The sequence below is a fragment of the Dermacentor silvarum genome, chromosome 6 (genome assembly GCF_013339745.2).
Source record: "Dermacentor silvarum isolate Dsil-2018 chromosome 6, BIME_Dsil_1.4, whole genome shotgun sequence".
In the NCBI taxonomy this organism is placed as follows: domain Eukaryota; kingdom Metazoa; phylum Arthropoda; class Arachnida; order Ixodida; family Ixodidae; genus Dermacentor; species Dermacentor silvarum.
Window position 1 is genome coordinate 140,511,198 of NC_051159.1, and position 19,062 is coordinate 140,530,259.

At 44.0% G+C, this 19,062-nt stretch overlaps 2 protein-coding genes across 3 annotated transcripts in view; one reads left to right on the forward strand and one right to left on the reverse strand.

Annotated features, from left to right (window-relative positions):
- Positions 1-8,542, reverse strand: part of LOC119456096 (AP-4 complex subunit epsilon-1-like) — a 35,944-nt gene extending 27,402 nt beyond the window's left edge. Inside the window, exons 1-8 of the mRNA XM_037717695.2 lie at positions 8,300-8,542; positions 8,165-8,233; positions 7,935-8,058; positions 7,691-7,764; positions 7,456-7,577; positions 6,887-7,052; positions 5,038-5,201; positions 2,219-2,292 (exon numbers count right to left, since the gene is read on the reverse strand). Of these exons, the coding sequence (XP_037573623.1) occupies positions 2,219-2,292; positions 5,038-5,201; positions 6,887-7,052; positions 7,456-7,577; positions 7,691-7,764; positions 7,935-8,058; positions 8,165-8,233; positions 8,300-8,422 (916 nt within the window). The 5' untranslated portion in view covers positions 8,423-8,542. The remainder of the gene's footprint in view (positions 1-2,218; positions 2,293-5,037; positions 5,202-6,886; positions 7,053-7,455; positions 7,578-7,690; positions 7,765-7,934; positions 8,059-8,164; positions 8,234-8,299) is intronic.
- Positions 8,543-8,727: 185 nt separating this feature from the next.
- LOC119456097 (uncharacterized) lies at positions 8,728-18,737 on the forward strand. 2 transcript variants are annotated; one of them, XM_049669545.1, is made up of 5 exons: positions 8,736-8,788; positions 8,823-9,001; positions 10,045-10,318; positions 12,849-13,036; positions 18,514-18,737. In XM_049669545.1, exons 2-5 carry the CDS (start codon positions 8,831-8,833, stop codon positions 18,685-18,687), a joined length of 807 nt encoding a protein of 268 aa, XP_049525502.1. In that variant the 5' UTR covers positions 8,736-8,788; positions 8,823-8,830; the 3' UTR covers positions 18,688-18,737. The 2 variants fall into 2 exon arrangements, with proteins under 2 accessions (XP_037573624.1, XP_049525502.1); XM_037717696.2 differs by having other exon boundaries at positions 8,728-9,001.
- Positions 18,738-19,062: the final 325 nt, after the last annotated feature.

Sequence of the window (19,062 nt, forward strand, 5' to 3'; positions counted from 1 at the left end):
CAGGTAACTGCTTATTTCCACATCTCCTCTTTTAGCTCAGTTGTGGCTGCGCATGGCTGTCCGTGCAACGAAGCCCATAAACAGCCCACACACCATATCTTACAGGCAATCTGCACTGGGTGCAAAGAATGGGCGAGCCGAGATGGCTGTTTGCTTCATGTGCACTGTCTTTTGTGTCCAGTGTTGGAGGTCACATAACCTCAAGTTTCGAAGCCCTGTTGAAGCAAGACGCTGCACGAAGCATTTGCTCTCCTCAGTTTGCACTCTTAATCACACCAGCATTGTGACAGCGTGATTGTGGTCATCGAGCAAGCTCTGTTCATCTTGCCTGTGTGCGTGTGACACCATGCTTGTTAATTTATTAGCAAGCGAATGTTTACTGCAATTCATATGGCCGATAAAATTGTGAACCTTACTTTGTGTAGCTGTTAATACTTTGCCATCAATATCAATGCTTCACCTTCCAGGCGTGACTGTGACTTTTTCTGTCAGGATATCATATTGACACGCGTGCTCTAGGCAGATGACAACGATGATGGGGGCATTAACGGACTCCGTCTAGTGGGTCAGTGGGATTTGGCTGACGATGAAGAAGACGTGTCTCTGTTCTGTTTTGCTTGAACAGGTTGTCTTGCTGTTCTTGAAGAACGTCTCCCTGTCTCCTCTTGGCATTGTACCGTGACAATATTAGCATAAATAGCATTAGCCCAGCCATAATTAGAACATGCCTGCTCAATATGGGATTCTGACCAATGTATGTAACCCGTAGAAAATACTCATATTGGTTCAGGGATTGTGCAATAAGATTATTTACTGTGAATGTTGGTTCGGCACTAGTGGGACACAAGATGAGCTTCCAAATCACAAGATGAGCTTCCATTGCTAGACTTGCACTGTAAGGTCGCCGACTAAGCATTTTCCATTTTACCATTCTCCACATGACTACTCCATCATCAAACCAGCACATTTGCCATCTTACATCAGCTATCATAAAGGGGTCTAATCACCTTTGGAAGATATAGTTGTGCACCTGAATTTTTCTTGTACAGACATCAAAAGGCTGCAATGTTGCATAGCATAGCATTGCATAAACCAGTATTTCTTTTTTATAGCATATGTCAATGTAATTCCATGACCATATGCTTTAGATGTTACAGATGGAAAGCCACGTAACATAGAGTATGGGGGATTGCATTGTCCATTTTGTTGCGGCGCCATAGCACAGCACGTTGTGGGTATATGGGCCGCATCACGGTGAGGTCGCTTTCAAACTTCCCGCACGCAGGCCACCGCTTTTCCTCTCTCTCTTTCCTCCGAGGGCGCCGAACAGCAGCGGGAATAAGACACTTGCTGCTGTCTGCCCCTAAACAGACCGGGAATTCACCCGATTGGTCTGTTTGGATGGAAACTCGCATCCCCTCTCTTCTGACGGCTCGAGCCGTCCGGGGGAGCAGTGGTGATGGGGAGATGGGGGGTTGGCCGGACTGGCCGAAGGTCCTCGACCCGAGGCGGGTGCACACCTATTCACTGCTCCTGTTCTAGAGGCTACGCCAAAGAGACGCGGCTCACTTCACGTGCGCAGTCGTACTGCACCAGGACACCCTCGGAGGCTATACCGAGCTGAAGGAACGTTGTCCTGGTAGCACGGTCGTTGGAGCCATCCTTCCGTATAGCAGCGTGTCATAGCGTTCTCTGATACTGAGCGCCACCTTTGATTTGCGGAAGCTTCAGCGCCTGAGCACCGCGCCGATAGGGTGTAACAGTTATAAGCAATGCCAAGGTGTTCGTCGAATAAACGCCTTCCTTGTACTCTGGGCCTTCTCGTTGCGGCGCTCTGTCTCGCTCCCAGTGCAGAACGAACGAGCGTCCGCTTCGGGCACACCCTACACCCGTGGCTGAGCTGATCGTCTCCCTGAGGGGCTCGCATCCTCGGACCCGCGCGGTGGTCTAGGTTACTCCCAGTAGAGCACCGCTAGATGGAGACCACAATATACACACTTCTTTCTTTCCCCATAACTAACTTTTTTGCCACACATCCCTGCAACAAGGGGCTATTATTTCTAAGCACTGAAGTGACTACTGCTAGCTACTATGACTGTCAGGCCATAAACGAATTATCAAGGAACATAAGTTCACCACAAAAAGCAAGCACAAGGACTAGTTCATACAAAGACATCACCTTTACCAAACATTAAGAAGGAAACAAGATGAAACATACCGTAATATATGGTCTGGTTAACAATCCTTGAGTCCAAAATCTCCTTCAATGTACTTAGAACATTTTCTGTTTGCCTAAAACCCAATGAAAGAAATACTGACATAGGTGAAATCACAAACTTTGTCAATTTTAAAACCAAAACTTTCATGCATGTGCTAGCTGAAATACCAACAATCAAAGCCATAACACGTTGAACTTTAAGGATGCAGTCCACTCTGCTTAATGTTTTGCAGCAGCAGTGCCACACCCCAAAGCTAGCTGCCTCAAAGAAACTCTGTAGTTGCTTCAGGTCTTTGTGAGAAAGTTGGCCTTCGGGTTGCTACTTGACCCACATGTTGGCCTCGAGCACGGCTCCAATGGCTGCAGCATGTCTTGGCGGTGTTTAGAGGACAGCAGATGCATTGAAAACAAATTATGTACAGCCAAAAACACTGGCTTATGGCCTGCCCCTCGCAGATCTTGAAGCAAAAATGGTAGCTCACAGTGAATGATTAATGCACAGTATAGACCACTTATAACGTAACGCTTATAGTGCAGGACCGGATATAGTACGGTCTTTTCAGACTCCCGTTAATTTTCCCATAGCACTCCATGTATACGCATACCGCTTACAGTGCAGCCGCGTGAGCCGAAATACCGGTTATAATGCGGCTTCCGCGGGAAAATCTCGCCAACAAGGGCAGTAGCGAGCACACTTCTCAACGAGGTGCGCCCATCGATGGGAGAGGAGACTAACGAGGGCGATGCAGAGGAGGAGCATGAGACGTGGAGCATGAGTCCAAGGGTGATAAAATCGTCGCTGCGCGCCGTACGAAGAGCGAACACACAGCGGAGAGCAAACGCGGCTTCCATCGCGCGAAAGGTCGTGGGGGTATGGGAGGGAGGGGAGGGGGGGCGACGCTGTGCTGCGGCACCAAATGCATATCTTGCAACCGGGGCAAGGGGACCTGGCCACGCAATCTCCCACGCGAAAGGAGCAAAGCGGGAAGGCAGCACGGGAGGGAGGGAGGGGGGGTCAGCTTCTACTCTGCCAACAAATGCGTTTGCACATGTGCCGGCTGTCGGTGTTGTCGCGCGCACCGTATCTTGAAAGCGATTTCCACACGACTCTGACCTTTGTATGTGCTGTGCTTACGCCGCTCAGTTTCCGTTGAAGCGATAGACTGCACAAACCTGCGCTCTTCACTCGCTGCGGCGGCCGCGTTTCCCCACGCCCGCATTTTGACAGTGGCTGTCTGCGGTCATCGAGTCTATTCATGTTTGCTTGTGCGCGTTGACACCACGTTAGTTCATTCAGTTAGTAAGCGAATGTGTCAAGTTTATGCAGCTGATAAAATTAATATCCCTACTCCTTATAGCTCTCTACTAATGTGCTATGGCAATTTATGCTTCGCCTTTCGTGTGAAACTGAGACATCTTTTTTCATTATTACTTTGCTTCATGGGAAGATCGTGGGTACTTGTACATTAACCTTTCAACGTTCGTAAATTTAAACAGATACAAAACTCCCAGTCAAGCGCTTCGATTCTCGGATACGCGCGGCTGCTTGGTCTAGATGTTTTGCATACGTGCAGGGCTTGAAAATAGTTGTTTTGGTTATAGTGCGGTACTGCTTATAGTGCAGATATTCACGACTCCGGCGACTTATGTTAGAAGCGGTCTACACTGTATTTACCTAATTCTAACATGCGCCTTTTACTAGCTGGTCTGAAAATGGCCAGCACATTACAATTCGATATGAAACAGCGTTAGCTACGTTAGCAACACCGTATCGTCAGAGCCACTGCCATCGCAAGTGTCATAACAAGATGGTGGCAAAACAAGTTTTCACATAGGATGGCGACGACGATGCACCACTTTCAGGATTTAAATACATAAGCTCATACAAAAGTTATATTAAATGCCAAGTTAGCGGCAACGTAGATGCATCACATTTTCTGTACTTCGGAGACTTGCGAGCATCGCTGGTTGAAATGGCGAAGTCTCGCGAAGTCAGCAACTTCACTAGTGAATTCACAATCGCGGAGGGATGTCCGCGATTGTAGTGGAGCAGTTCAAGAAACACGGAATATCAAATGCAATGGACCAGAAGAACAGCGATATGTTGTGGTTCATAGAAAGTTACAGAAAGATGTCCGAGATTGACAATGGCAGATATAAAGTGTAAATTAATTTCCTTTCTGTGAACGTAAACTCTAGTAGTTTCATCTTATTTGCAATTACCAGAATCGGAGGAATGCTACAGTTTTTTTGTTATAAAAACGGCTGTGTGTTAGATTTGGGTGCACACTGTTTTCTACTACTATGAACTCATAATAACTAGGTGCACAATAGCTTCGAGGATGCGTTAGAATCGGGCAAATTCTGCAAAATGAAACAGCAGTGTGTTTAGAGATTTTTCCTGCCTCTCCATTTAATTTGACCTGTCAGATAATTCAAGCAATTCTGGCTGTCCCATCACAGTCGTTAATAGAAGTAAACTTTGAGGGCCACTAAACGAAAAGCTCAGTGCCACTATAATAACAGTGCAAGCTGTTTATTTTCTTGGCTTCCGGTTATGCGTTAAGTTTCTATGTCAACAGGTAATTGTGGTGACAAGTGACAGAAATGGGCCATAGAAAAATAAAGAGCCATTACAAAAGCCAAGCAGCAAAGTTTCTGCTTGGTGGTGTTTCATAGCTTCTAATTACTAAAGGCACAAGGATTAGCAACATAATTTTTTTAGCTTACAGCTTATCCAAACAAATATGAATACCATGGCAAAATCTTCAGTGGCATGGAAGAAAGCCAGTAGCAGTAGAAATACAAGCAATACTTACTCTTTATTAAGCTGCAGGTAACCCAGGGCACTGAGAACAGTCAGTTGGAGCCAAGGTGCCGAGATCCCTCCAAACTCGTAATCACTGTGCGCCCTCTTCAACCTGAGTTGACTTAGCACATCCAGCAAAGGGGAGCACAGGTGACCAATTTCACCACCATTGTCCTGTTATTCCAAGATGAAAACAAGGCTTAGGAATACTGTTTTTCAATTGGGATGTACGAATAGCGAAATCTTCTAATGAAATTGAATAACCCCACAAAATAACGAAGAACATTCGAATATCGAATCGAATACCAAATATGTTTGCTTTCTAAACAAACTTTGTAAATAAACATAAAGGTTCTGTGGAGTCCAGTTGTCAATAAAAAAAGACTCATTTACGTTATGTGATACATATCTGGCTTTTAACAACTGGTTGTGAGATCCACTGAAAGGCTTCTAGATAGGAAACAACAGAAAGGTGAGCATAAAGGTGCACCAATGACTACAATAATGACCACTTACATAAGTCTCCCTCCCTGTAGACTGCAATAACTGCTGTTGTCCCCCCAATAATATTCAGCAACTTCACTAGTGAATTCACAAACTGAATAGCAATGGCCATTCTATTTGTATTCGAAATTTCAAATAGTTATACGCCCCTATTTCTCAGCTCATAAAGAAAGCCAGAGCACTTCTTAATCCAGGCTGAGCAGTAGTATTGCTATCGCTTTCTCCGCACTGTTGATATTTTATGCATATCTTCTGTCTTCTACCTACATGATTTAAACTGCTTTATTTCCTGTTTTATTTTCTGTCTATTTTGTTATAGCTCTATGACGACCAGCTGTGCAATGTTTAATGTCAAAGTAACAATGTGTTTATGTGCACCTATGTATATTTGATCATTGTTCTATTGTATTTTACCTGCCCACTGCTCTTTGGTCCATGGTATAGACCTCATCAGGAAGCACAATTTGACCATCTTCTTTACATAATTATGGTTAATTACCTAAATAACTAGTGAATTAGAGGTCTAATGGTCAAGGCGTCAAGAAGTTGTGTGAATAAGGATGAATATATATATATATATATATATATATATATACAGTTGAGGAAGAAAAGTGAGCAAAATAGAATAACCAGGACCATCTGCTGAAATGTTAGTGGAGCTGTATATTTATATATGAGGGTGAATCAGAAAGTCCTTGCTTCTATTTTTTATCAGCCAAAATAAGGTACATACAGGGTATTACAAATATACATACTATTCTACGTACCTTACACTATTTTTCCACATAGTCCTCAAACCGGTTCAGACATTTGTCCCATCGCAGCACTAAATTTGAGATGCCCCTGTGGTAGAATTCATCTGGCTGACTGTGGAACCACCGTCGGACTACTGTCTTGGCTTCACGGCCTTTTGCAAACTCACAACACCACCACCTCACACTCCTCAAAATGTGACACCTTCCCCATACGTAGGCTGCATTTCCCTGTGGATTTCACTGGGCGTTCGTCCCTTGCTCCATAGAAAATGAATCCCACTGCATTGCTCGTACGTTGTGGACGTGTGAAGCACAACTGCCATCTTCAACAACTGACAGCAGCGCTGTGCCACGGAGCTACCGGCAGATAAGACCGGGCCCGTCTAAGAAAGATCCACCGCTGGAAATGGACGTGTTGACTTCGCATTTACAGCTGCAATTTGGCTAAAGAAAAAAATAGGGGCAAAGACATTCTGATTCGCTTTTGTATATTAGCCTTGTCATCACACAGCTGCTCAGACTGGTATATATACTACAGGCACATGGCTTCCACTAGCATGCTTCAGAAGCTGATATCACAGGTGAAGAGAAAGCTTTTACCTTTGCACATGCTCGTATACACTGAGCTGCTGATGACACTACATTGATTTCAGTGTCAGCTAGTCCTTTTTCCAGGATTCGCACAGGGGCTAATGGAATCTGAGTGGAACCACATTGGGAGTAACAGTGCTGAAGAGCTACGAGGGCTGCTTTGCGCACAGCCGAGCTGAAAAGAAAAGCAGCATTGATGTCGACAGAGCATATAAAGGGTTTCTTGTCATCCAACAGGTTAATGTTGGAGATTAAGCTAGTTAGAACACTATGCAACCAGACTAAAAAACACTTCCGTGTTCTGCAGAAATGATTTGCCAGACTAAAAACAGGTGACCTCATACTTACTACGATCCCTTATGAAAAATGGAAAGTTTATGTTTTACTTCCATGAAATCATAGATTATACAAACATTTCTAGTTTTACTCATGACATGTAAGAAAACAGAGCAGGCAAACTTTTCACAAAAAATACAAAGCTGTCTGTTGTTACTTAAGTGTATTTTGTGATATGATACACAAACAACTTAGCTATGAGTTTTCAATCATGCACAACTCATCAGTGTACTCAATATTACCTGTAATGCTTTGTCTTCTCAATGACGAGAGGTTGAACAGCCAAGGCAAATTCACCGTGAATAAGTTTCGGTATGATTTCAAGTGCCATGACAACGACAAGGGAAACTTTGCTAGCCAGGTCCTGCAATGATCATGGCTTTTATGCACAGCTTTATTTGATTCAGCTATAAACAATCAATTTTTCTTCCTTTTTTTTTTTTAGATGGAACCGTTTGTTACAGTCGCGTTGCTTACCCTCTGAATACTGTTGATTAAAAGTACAACCAGCTCGTGACTCGGATCTAAAAACACGGTCGTTGCCAGATAACCTGAAAACAAGCATTTTTTGTAGTGGTTACATTCTAAACAAACTGCCCAATATAGATTATTTGAGTAATCCAATAAAACAATATAAAGGCAGGCGATCGCTGAGATAATTTATTTCACATGCGATTGTGCAGTTGAAGAGAAGGAAATCAGATGAATGAAACTAATTTACCTATCAACTTTTGGTTGAGTTGTCCTTGCTGCTGAAGCTTGACGGCATGAACATATGCGAATGGCGTTGGATGCCCCAACATTTCCAGGTACATAGCCTGAAGGAGGTACTCCTCAATACGATCCTGTCGAAGAGACAATGGCTATTGGACGAGGAAACACTCCACAGCGAACCATCAGTGCGCTTACATCTATGCCAGCAATTGCACAGCGATAACTCATATTTCTTACCGTTTTCGTACAATCTTTCATGTCTTGCTCCAAAGAAGACAGTTTCCTGGCAATTATCTCGTTTTCATCCTTTGAAAACAACAGAAAGTGGCATCTTCACAAGAATTTCTTTTTTGCGGCTAAAGTGAAACTCACCTCTTTCGATGCGGCAGAGGCGATCTCCAGCGTGAAGTCTTGCAGGAGAAACTCTCCCCTGAGAATGTTCCGGCTTACGTAAGCCTGGAGGGAATTCACTGTCTTTTCTACTATTTTAGACATTTTGCAATATGTTCCATTGGTTTATTATTACTATTTGACCAAATCAACAAACAGCTACAAACCAACACCAACAACTGGAGGCTGACATATTTGTTGTTGTTGCCACACCCGTTGGACAGTTGGCTATTTACGCTCACTGCTTTGTTATTTATTACAGATCTATAATAATATAATAATATGCTAATGATACAAATTTTATTGGGATTAATTTTATTACATTGACGATGGCTCACGGTACAACGCTGTTTTTATTGGATCGTTTTGACGTAGTACGCAGTCAAGATTGTAAACAGTCCGCTGGGAATCCACAATGAAATCCGATAACGCCTTCCCACATACATGAGTCCTTGTTTGTGGGCTTTGTGAAAGAAGAAAAGCTGCCGGGAGAAGAGCCACTGCCAAGAAGAAATGGCCGGTCGCGGTAGAGGCAGAGCAGCGTTCCCTGAAGTTCGGCATCAATTGCGGCGACCGAAAGAGGAACCTGAAGACGCCGGCCCCGTGGGGCCTGGAGGCGACACCAAGCCAGCTGAAAATGAGCAGCCGCCGCCGTCCACTCCTATCAGCGCTGCTCCGAGCAAGGTAGTGGCGCCTGTCGTAAACAAACTGGCTAGCCGGCATGTGGGTGCCCTGTGCACCGTTTGACATGACCGGGAATGACGTTCCTGTTAGCACATATATATTCATATTTAATAGCTCATATTTTGCTTCATAGAAAGAGTACATGCTACGTCCAGGTGTACTTTACCAACGGGCTTCGCTTCGCTTTCTTTTCTTTCATTCTTACTTTTTTTAAAGGAAAAGTCTGCAGCTTGCTCGCATGGGCCTTTGTTCAAATCATCCGGCGTTAAGTGTCACTTGGGGCAAATTTTTTAGTACAATATTTTATACCGGTATCACAGGGCCACTTTCAATCGCGATTGGCTTCCTTCCGCAGATTCAGCAAAGCTGCTAATTGCGACCGAGAAATTCGATCCGGATCGGGCTCGATCGCGATCACAAGATCGCCGTGTGACACTCTCAGAAAGCATAGTTTTATGATTCACTGTAATCTTCAGATATGATTCGGCTATATTCACCCTAACCAGGTTACTCTACATTACCTAGTAGTCCGATGACATTCAAGGTATGAAAAAAGGCTGGACTGAATTCATTGATGTTGGACTGTCTTTCTTTTGATGTTTAAGGATTCAGGCATTCGTGACATGCTACCTGGCAGTGTGTCTGCCAGGTAGTGTTCGCAGTGTTTCTGCAGTATTTCCCTTTCATTTTACAAATAGTAAATCAAGCACATTCTTTTGTAACACTTCTTTTGCTTTTTATATTTCACAATGCCAAATAGTCAATCCGTGATGGCTGCTATGTCGTAGCATGCAAACTGATGGCAGAAGTCAGAAAGAGTGGATCCAAAAGAATGGTACAAAATCTGCACTGTTCATTACTTTATTCATCAGTGCACTCTTTAGCTTGCTGCTGACTGCAATATTGCTTTAGTTTTTTGAATTAGTTTAGGTATTCTTCACTGACCATCTTAGGGGTTAGGGCATTTTCACCTAGCCTCATTTTTGCTTTGAGATGTTAAGCCCCTTCTTCTTTGATGAGGATACTAATGCATTCTCTTTCAGCAAGAAAATGATGAGATCAAGAAACTTTGTACACAATTCAAGTACTTGCAAGCTTCAGACGCAGCCTTTGCCAAACACCTTTCTGTGCTCACTGGGAAGCTGAAGACCCCTCACGACATTGATGATGTCGTAAATGCAATGTATGAACTTTGCCTACTTGGACCAGATCAGGCCGAAGTGACATGCGAGGCCATTGCGCAGCTTTGTGATGTGGAGATTGATGGTTGCAAGCTGAGAACCAAAGTTTTGATGAGGATGCAGCAAGAATTTGAAGGTGAGTCATCTTGAGGGAAATTATTCAAATTATATGTTTTACTTAAAGGTAACAGGAACTCTCGCACTATAGTCTGGTGTGGGAGGGAGGGGAGGGGGGGGATGTCATTTCATTTTCTATGTCGTGATCAGGCAGAGTGTCCTAAAGCCAAATTTGCAGTATTCAAGTACTTGGTAACCAACGAACCAGAACAAAGTTTTTATTCAACTACATCATTGATATTGCTTATCTTGAAGGTGTGCAGTTGGCCAAGATGCTAGTTTTGTGCTCTGTCAGAAGTCAATGTGGTAAAAGATGTCAATCTCACTGTAAGAGCATCAGGAGTTTTGATGAAGGATGTGAACCCTATAGAAACATAAGGTATGTGAAGTGTACAACAAACTGTCAAGTGCATGCATGTGTGGCTACATTTCTGTCAAGGTAGCATTCCTCTTCCCGCAGCCAATGTAAAGTGGTTCATCACCACTCGTAACTATGTAAGCAAAAGTGTAAACATTGGAAATGCAACCCTCTTGTACTACCGTATACTCTAGGTCTAATGCACACAATTTTTGGGAGGAACGTTTTCTAAAACTGAAGTGTGTTAATTTGAGTATGAAGCTAAATGTACAGTTGTAACCAACTAGCATCATTGGCTGTAAAAAAATTCTGTAATCCAATCCACATGTTACTGCAGCTGTAAGTTTCGCCCGAAAGGCGAATCATCGATTGCGATAGCAAATTAGTAGAGAGCTATACGAAGCAAGGGTAGTAGTTTAATGGGCCCATATAAAGTTGTAAACATTCGCTCACTAACTAAATAGATAAGCACATGTCACGCACACTGCTAAATATGAACACATCTCGCTCGATGACAACGGAAACTCACTGTGAAAACGCCGGAGTGAGAAAGCGCACCAGCAGCAGCAGGCAAATTGACCTTCGCACTGTCTCTTGTCTCGCTTCAACGTGAACTAAACGTCGAAGGCACAGCGCATACGAACCTACCGGCGCTCGGCGCATGCACTTTGTCCCCGTCGCAGGTCGCTTTGAAGATGAAGCCTGCGGGTGCACACTTCTCCCACGTCACATGCGGAACGCTATCATGATACGGCGCCCGAGTGGAGCAGCAGCCGACAGAGCGTAACGCACCCCTCGCCTCGTGCCTCGCGCGCGAGAGACCGAGCGCTTCCGGCCTGCCTTCCTCCCTCGCGTGCATTACATTGAGCCGCGATTGCCGGCTTTCACTCGCGCCCACAGCGCGCAGCGACAATTTTATCGCGGTTAGACTTTATATGGAACCTGATGGTGACGCGGACGGCAGAAATGCGCTTGGAGTGTACATATAATTGCTATCACAATAAAATATGAACTGGTCTCGAAGGCTGTATAATCGAACACAGCGTCTTGAAGCACTAGATGTCATGAGGGTAGATTGCAAGAAATTGACATGGGATGCACACGCCAGACTTTTCAAAGAGTGACTTTAGTATGAGAGAAGCATGCATGCGATCATGGCCTAATGGTTAGAGCATTTGACAGCTGTTCTGGAAGGTTCTAACCCATCATTAGTCACGCATTTCTTTGCAGCAGTATTGGCGGACTTCATCCACTTTTGAAGTATCTAATGAAGAACTCAAGGTGTGTTGAGCAAGCGAGTCACAGTGCACACAAAATCACAAGTTTGGTAAAGGCTCATTCACACTAGGCCGACACGACACCAATTTTGGTCTGCCGATTGTTGGCGACAGCAGTTTACAGGACAGAAAACACTGCGGCCAACTGTTTAAAGGTAGTAAAATGCTGTCGCCAACAGTCGGCAGACCGACATCGGTGTCGTGTCTGCCTAATGTGAACGATCCTCAGAAGATACGAGGTATAGAAAGATTACTTTGATAAATTAGATTGCATGGTTGCCTGTCATGCACGCTGTTGAGATGTCACAATCATCATGTAAGTTAGCTGTCTCAAGTTCTTGCTAAATTTTTCTGCTGTAGTTATTGAACATAAAGAACCCAGTATTGTGGTAAGTGGCAAGATTCAGTTGAATGAAACTCACTTATACTAGAATTTTTTATTGCCGCTCTTAGTGCATTACAACCATTAAATATCCATCACCGTCGCTATGGTGTTCTGGTGCCCAATACGAGGGGGCAGGTTTGATCGCTGGCCCAACTGCTGCATTCTGATGGAAGAGGAATGCAAAAGCAATTGTGTACTTAGATTCAGGTGCACATTAAGAGCTCCAGGTAGCTGAAGTTAATCAGGAGTCCTTGGCCACATCTTTTCTCATAGCACATTAGCCAATGTGCTACTTTGGGATGTTAAACCTCATGATTTGATTTCACAACCATTAGGTGTGTATTAGTGCAATGCACATACTGCTTGCTTGTTGATGAAGGCTCATCGTGTTCTTGCCCGAGCTTTACTAGTGTCCCGTTTCATTTGTGAATTCGATTCAGAAATGGTTTTGAAACTACTAATTTTGACTTTGTAGCACTCAACTGCAAACAGTTTTTGCAATTAACTATTTGCTTTATTATCCTTGCAGGATTTGAAAAGAAAGCAGATTCATCACCACAGGCATTTCTAAGTAACACCATATTTCTTTGCGAGTTTTACACCCGTTACCTCTTGCTAGGAAAGCCTGTGAATCGACTCAAGGTGCCTATATGGAAGTGCCTTGAGCACATGTTGGAAAGCCGCAAGCCATTTCTCCTAAGCCATTGCTTTCGATTGGTAAGCATTTTTTTTTATTTCTATGGTATGCTCAAGAACTGCAAAATTTTTATTTTCTATTCATAACACCATTGCGTGAGCCCAAGCCAGCTAGTCGTCATCAGCAAGAGACAGTTTAATGTGAAATTATTCTTGTGCATGTTCTCATGAGCTATCGCAAGTACCATGCAAGTGAATTACGGGAGACAGCATGAGCCACTTTGAGATCTTGGCTTAAGTTTTTTCATTTATTCCCCCAAACCCTGATCACCCCCTTTCTCTACATGCCATGACACGACAGCCCAGCCTGCCAATGTTGAATGTTAATGTGTCTGTCTAGCTTTCTGGTTTCTAAACACCTTTGTGTAGAACATTTGAACATACGTTTGTTTAGTCATAATGTGCAGAAGACAAAAAGATAGGTGCTCTTGTAAAGGGCCCTAACCCACTCTGAGCTTGAAAACTTGGTATAGAGTGGCAGCTCTGTACTGTTCTGCGATGAACAACCACAAGATTTTTTTCAAAACAATGCCATAATAACAATATTACAGGCATTTTATGAATGACTACACAGCCATCACGATTTCCTGGTCATCTTTGCTATGCTCACGCTCTTCTCCTCACCATAGTAGAAGCTCGTTAATACGATCTGTTATGTACGATTTCCCAGCGCCAACGTTCACAATTGAACACAAAAAAGTCACCCAGTAGAGTTACTTATTTTTACGGCTTTGTACATTCCCGGAAAACACAATGTTTCGGTACCAGCGTTCAGTACATCGCCAAACTGCAGGGATACATTTTCTGGCCGCTCGATCGTGAACAGCATACAATCGCCGACCGATTTCCCAAACCTCGCGAGGACCGAAAAACTCGTTTGCCCCAAAAAATAAAATTTATTAGGCTTATAGTGGCATTAAACATTCTAATAATGCGCTGCCTCATACTACACTTGGAGGCAACCAGATTTGCTTGGATTTGCGCAAGACTGGCGTCTCCGTATACAGTTGACAAGAGCATCACCACATTGGCGATCTCTGTTAGCGGAGTTCTCCATGGAGATGAAGAAACGAGCCCCGTTACTTCACACCACTTGGCTCTCGCGAAGGCACAAGTGTCGCCAATCACACAAATGCAAAGTTGCACAAACACAAAGGTGCGACGTCTCCGAGGCACACCTGCTCTGTGGACATACCATGTGCAAAACAGCAACAAAAACTTTTTTATTTAAAAGGAAAAAAAACTGATCCCGCATTATGTGATGACGATAGTGCTGACCGAAAAAAAAAAATTTTTTAATGTCACAGCTTTGCCCTCGAGGCCTTTGTCGATTGCGATAGCAAATTAGTGGACAACTATGTGAAGTGAGGATAGCAGTATTATCGGCCGTATAAACTTGTAGTAAACATTCGCTTACCAACTAAATTAACAAGCACAGTGTAACGCATGCACAGGTAAACATGAACACATCTCGCTCGATGACCACGAAAACTTGCTGTCAAAACGCTGAAGTGCGGAGGTGCGGCAGCAGCAGCGAGCTAATTGACCTTCATGGCATCTCTCGCTTCAACGCGAACTAAACATCGAAAGCACAGCTCATACGAAGCTACCGGCACTAGTTGCACTGTGTACACATCGCAGGTCATTTGGACTGTGAAGCCCGTGCGGGCGCGCACAATGTGCACGTCGCAAATCGCTTTCAAGACACGGCGGGTATCTGCAACGTTCCAGTCACTTGTTGCAACGTACAAGCTGGCTGCACTGCTAAATTTACGTGACCGCCACATTCAAATGCAACGTAAGATGCAGGAACATTACAGATTGGCGACGTATCAAGGGGAACTTAATACATGGAAGTCAATGGGATTTTGGTCGGGACTGCCAAAACGCGACGTAGCTGCCGGGAAAATGCAGCAGTGAGGAACGGGGTTCCACTATTAGGAATTTCTTGTGCTAAAAATAAGTTCATTTTGCATCGACGATTGTGAAAACCGGGAGTGCCACGATCATGAAGGCTAGAAGCAGTGGCCATGCCGATCAACAGAAAAGGTGGGCTTTGTGCGCCAGGACGAAACCTCTATGGTGAAACTAACACAGTGGAAGCCGCTGACATTATCGAACTCTGGGAGCACATCGCTAACGACGATGAAATAGGTGGTGCTTTGATGGAGGAGTTTCTAATTGCAGATAGTGCTGCCTCGTTCAGCGAAGAGATCGCCGACTGGGTGATCATTGTTGTGACAGACGGCGGCATTGTGCGACGGAGGCGACGACAGCAGCAGCAGTTCCGACGCGATTGACAATGGCCTGTCTTTGACACCGACCCCTATGTTCAGCCGAAGTGCAATGTCGTTGATCGAGTCGCTTATTGATTTCATGCATGCTAAATATAGTTGCCAGCGTTCGCGCAGCAGCTGGACGCAATGCACGTGACGGTTGTGAATCCAAAACTTCCGCGAAAGCAAGGGCAGATTTATATTTCGGCACGCCTATCATTTGAGACGCTATTTAGAGGTATAAATAAACATTTTATATTTCACTGCCGACTTTCTGCAAAGTCGATTTTTTATCGCCACTTTTTTTATCGCAAGTGGCAAATTTGGTTTCAGGACTGTAAAGGTATATTCGGCATTTTTTTTTAAACGGCAGTCCAGATATAGTGATAATTGGTTATTATGATCGGATTTTTTATTCTTTATATCGTTATAAGTGGACTGCACTGTATAACGATTAAGTCTGGCTACTGGGTGTCCATGCCAAGAAGGAATGGAATGCAATATCCTTGAAAAAAAAATTTAATTCGAGCCACTGCATGCCACCGCACGCCGTTTTCCCAGCCTTCTCCGCATCGCCAGTGTCGTGCACCTCTCTCCTGTCGCCTTTACATGACTGGCCATGACTGGCCCCTCATTCTGCACAGTTCTGCCGGCGGATTAAGTCGATCGTGCTCGTCTTTTTTGGTTGCGTCGAAGTCATTCTGTGCCACGTGGTTTCTCAGCCTCGTTTGACTCGCCACCGAAACAGAAGATATCTGATCCGTCCGTTGATAGTCGGCAATGCACAATGTTGCCGGTGAAATGAAAGCGCACTGCTATAGATTTGGAAACGGAGTGCTTCTAACCAATGAGGCGGCGGCAGCGATGACGCGGTCGGGCACGTTGCCTCAACGTTGTCCTAGCAGGAGGCCCTGCAGATGATTCAGTCCTTCCGGGGCTTCGGTTTCGCGAGGGACCTTCGCGAGAGAAGGATGTCTGCAAGCTTCGCGTAAGGCAAGCAAGGCTCATGGAAATGGGGTTTTCTCGTGCAAGCCAGTGAGAAGTACGGGGCGAGATGTTTGTGGCGATCTCGCCCCAGCGTTTCTTATGGATTTCCCAAGCTGAGAGGCTATTGCAGAAACCTTCTTGCATTTTTTTATAAGGCCCCTTTTAAGGCCACCAAAGCGATGCCTCGGCAGAGCTCGCATGTCACTTGCTGCCCGTGACCCTGCTTTGCAGTTGTTATAGCAGTGCCATTCTTAAGCGCCGAATGCCGTGGCTTGTTAGATGTGATCAGAATGCGCAGAAAGCAGACAGTAAAGCAGACAGTTAAACGAAGTCAACACAATCAGCAGCCGGATGGGGGAACGTGGTGGGTTGGGGTACTGGCCTCGCCGCCATTATAGTTTTCTCACAACAGCTCTGCTATCCCCCTATTTTGATTTTTTTTTTTTTTTTCATGGAACCCGGTTATAACAATGGAATTTTCGTGGCACTTGAGTATTGTTATAAGCGGGTTCAACTGTTTAAACTGTGAAAATATTGAAAGCTGAGCTCACCATGGACCATGTTGCAAAGACCAAGAGTTTCAGTGACGTTGAAAGTGGCATGCTTTGCTTTGCTGAAGGCAAGACAAGGCTCTCTGCTGGACAAAGTGTCATATAAGAAGAGTGCCAACTAGTCGGTATCCGTAATTGAAGAAAAGCGCAAGCATATTGCTGCACACAGAAAGGGCACTTGACGAATCCCTCCTTCATGACAGTTCAGCAAGCCAAGAATTTTTCTGGTCATTTCATGTAGTATATTGTAAAAGTACTGAAAGTTGGCCGAGTTGATAGCTATTCATCTTATAGCGCGTTGCAGTTTCAAGATGTAGTATATTATTAGCACACACATTTACATTGGGAAACGTAAAAATTCTTAGGCTTTCTCTTTTTTTTCATGCCAGTTTTTTACATGCGGAATTTGATATTCGAGGCTCATCTACAATTGTCAAAATGGCATCAGAAATTTTACTAGGCATTCCTTGTGTCCATTTAGCACAGAACTGGCTTTAACAGATATATAAGCCTCACAGTAGCCATTTGTTTAAATTTAAACCAATTTAAAACGCATTTATTTAATGCCAATTTCAAACAACCTGGAGAATTTCATTGAGTTCGCATAAAAAATGACAATGTTAGAGGTAGTAGTAGCTGAACACCTATGTTTGCTATTCTAAGCATTTGCTATTTTGTGGAGGAGGAGGAGGAACAAACTTATTTAAACCAGCAGTTTAGTTGGCTGGGCCTAGGCCTCCCACGTGGGGACATCGAGGTCTTGCCTCTTCGCCGCCTCGCAGGCTTGCTGGGTAGCCCAAAGTTGGTCGTCGAGTTGGGAGCTGCGCAGAGAGGCGTGCCATCTCGACGAGAGGGTCACGGTATTATTTGTCGGATATTGGTTTTTACATTGCCATAGCATGTGGGGAAGCGATGCTGCCTCAGTCTTGCAGATCTTGCAAATGTTACTAGGGTAGGTGTCCGGTTAGATCTTGTGGTATGTGGTAACGTGTTAGTGAGGGGTACGTGTTGGTCTGTAACAGGCGAAGGGTGGTTGCCTGTGCTCTTTTTAGCTTGTGATAAGGGATGGGGAAAGTTCTTCTGTTGAGATAGAATGATTTCGTGAGGTCGTTGTAGCTGGTGAGGCGATCGCGTTCCGCGGGTGCACCTGCGCTGTCTCCGGCACGGTTGACAAGGCCTCGTGCTACGGAGTGAGCGACCTCGTTCAGGTTGGTGAGGTGCGGATGTACCTCGCCAGCGTGCGCTGGGAACCAGACGAGAGTGTGGTATTTTGTGGTAAAAAAAAATTTTACCACAAAATATTTTGGGAATGCATTTCTTAAAGCTAATTAGTGTCACTTTTTTCAGTAAAACTTAAAAAGAAATTGGAGAAGATCAACATTTTGGCTTGGTGCATTCGGCATGAAACGACCCATAAACAAACAAAAATAATAGTGACATTGACAGCAAGAAAAAGCTGTGTGAGCATTTTTTTGCTTATTGGGCAGCCGATTCTGCATCCACAGGCGATTGCAATGACTTCATAGTAATAAAGCAAATCCTAGTTCTGTGCGTTTTTGATCACAGTATCCTGATTTAAAAGTTATAGGAGTTTGTTTTAAATGGCTTTTCAAAAATAACATTGACTCTCCATATTTTATATTGAAAATGCAATTTGCATGCTCTCTCTCTTTCTTTTGTGCAGGTACAGAGCAAGATTGGTTTCTTTGTGCAGCACAATCAGCCTGAGCTTGAGGGTAACTTCCTGACAAAACTACGAGAAGTTATCCTCGATGAAAAGGTGCCGAAGACACACCGGTCTTCTGCATTGGAAACATTGGAGCATGCTTTAAAGGAACTGACACGGAAAACCTCTTAGTGTTTTTATCCTCTCAAATAAATTGCAGTATGCAACTTTATTTTAGAAAACACTTTGGTTGCTTTTATTTCATCTGTATATAGTATTACCAGCACTCACAAGCATCATCCAACATAGTGAAAGGTACAACAGAAGCAATATTATCTTGCATCGAGAGTAAGCTATTTGAGTTCTATAATGAATGCTAGATTTGCTAGGTTTGATGTTTAAGTTTCTATTGTCTGTGTTGTACACAAAAATTTAGATAAACATTGCACTCCAGCTAGACCAACAACATGTGTTATAAGAAACCAGAGCCATGTGTGCATATTCCTGCATACCATATGAATTAACCAACCAAGTAAATACAGAGCAGAAAAACTGTTTTGACAGTGT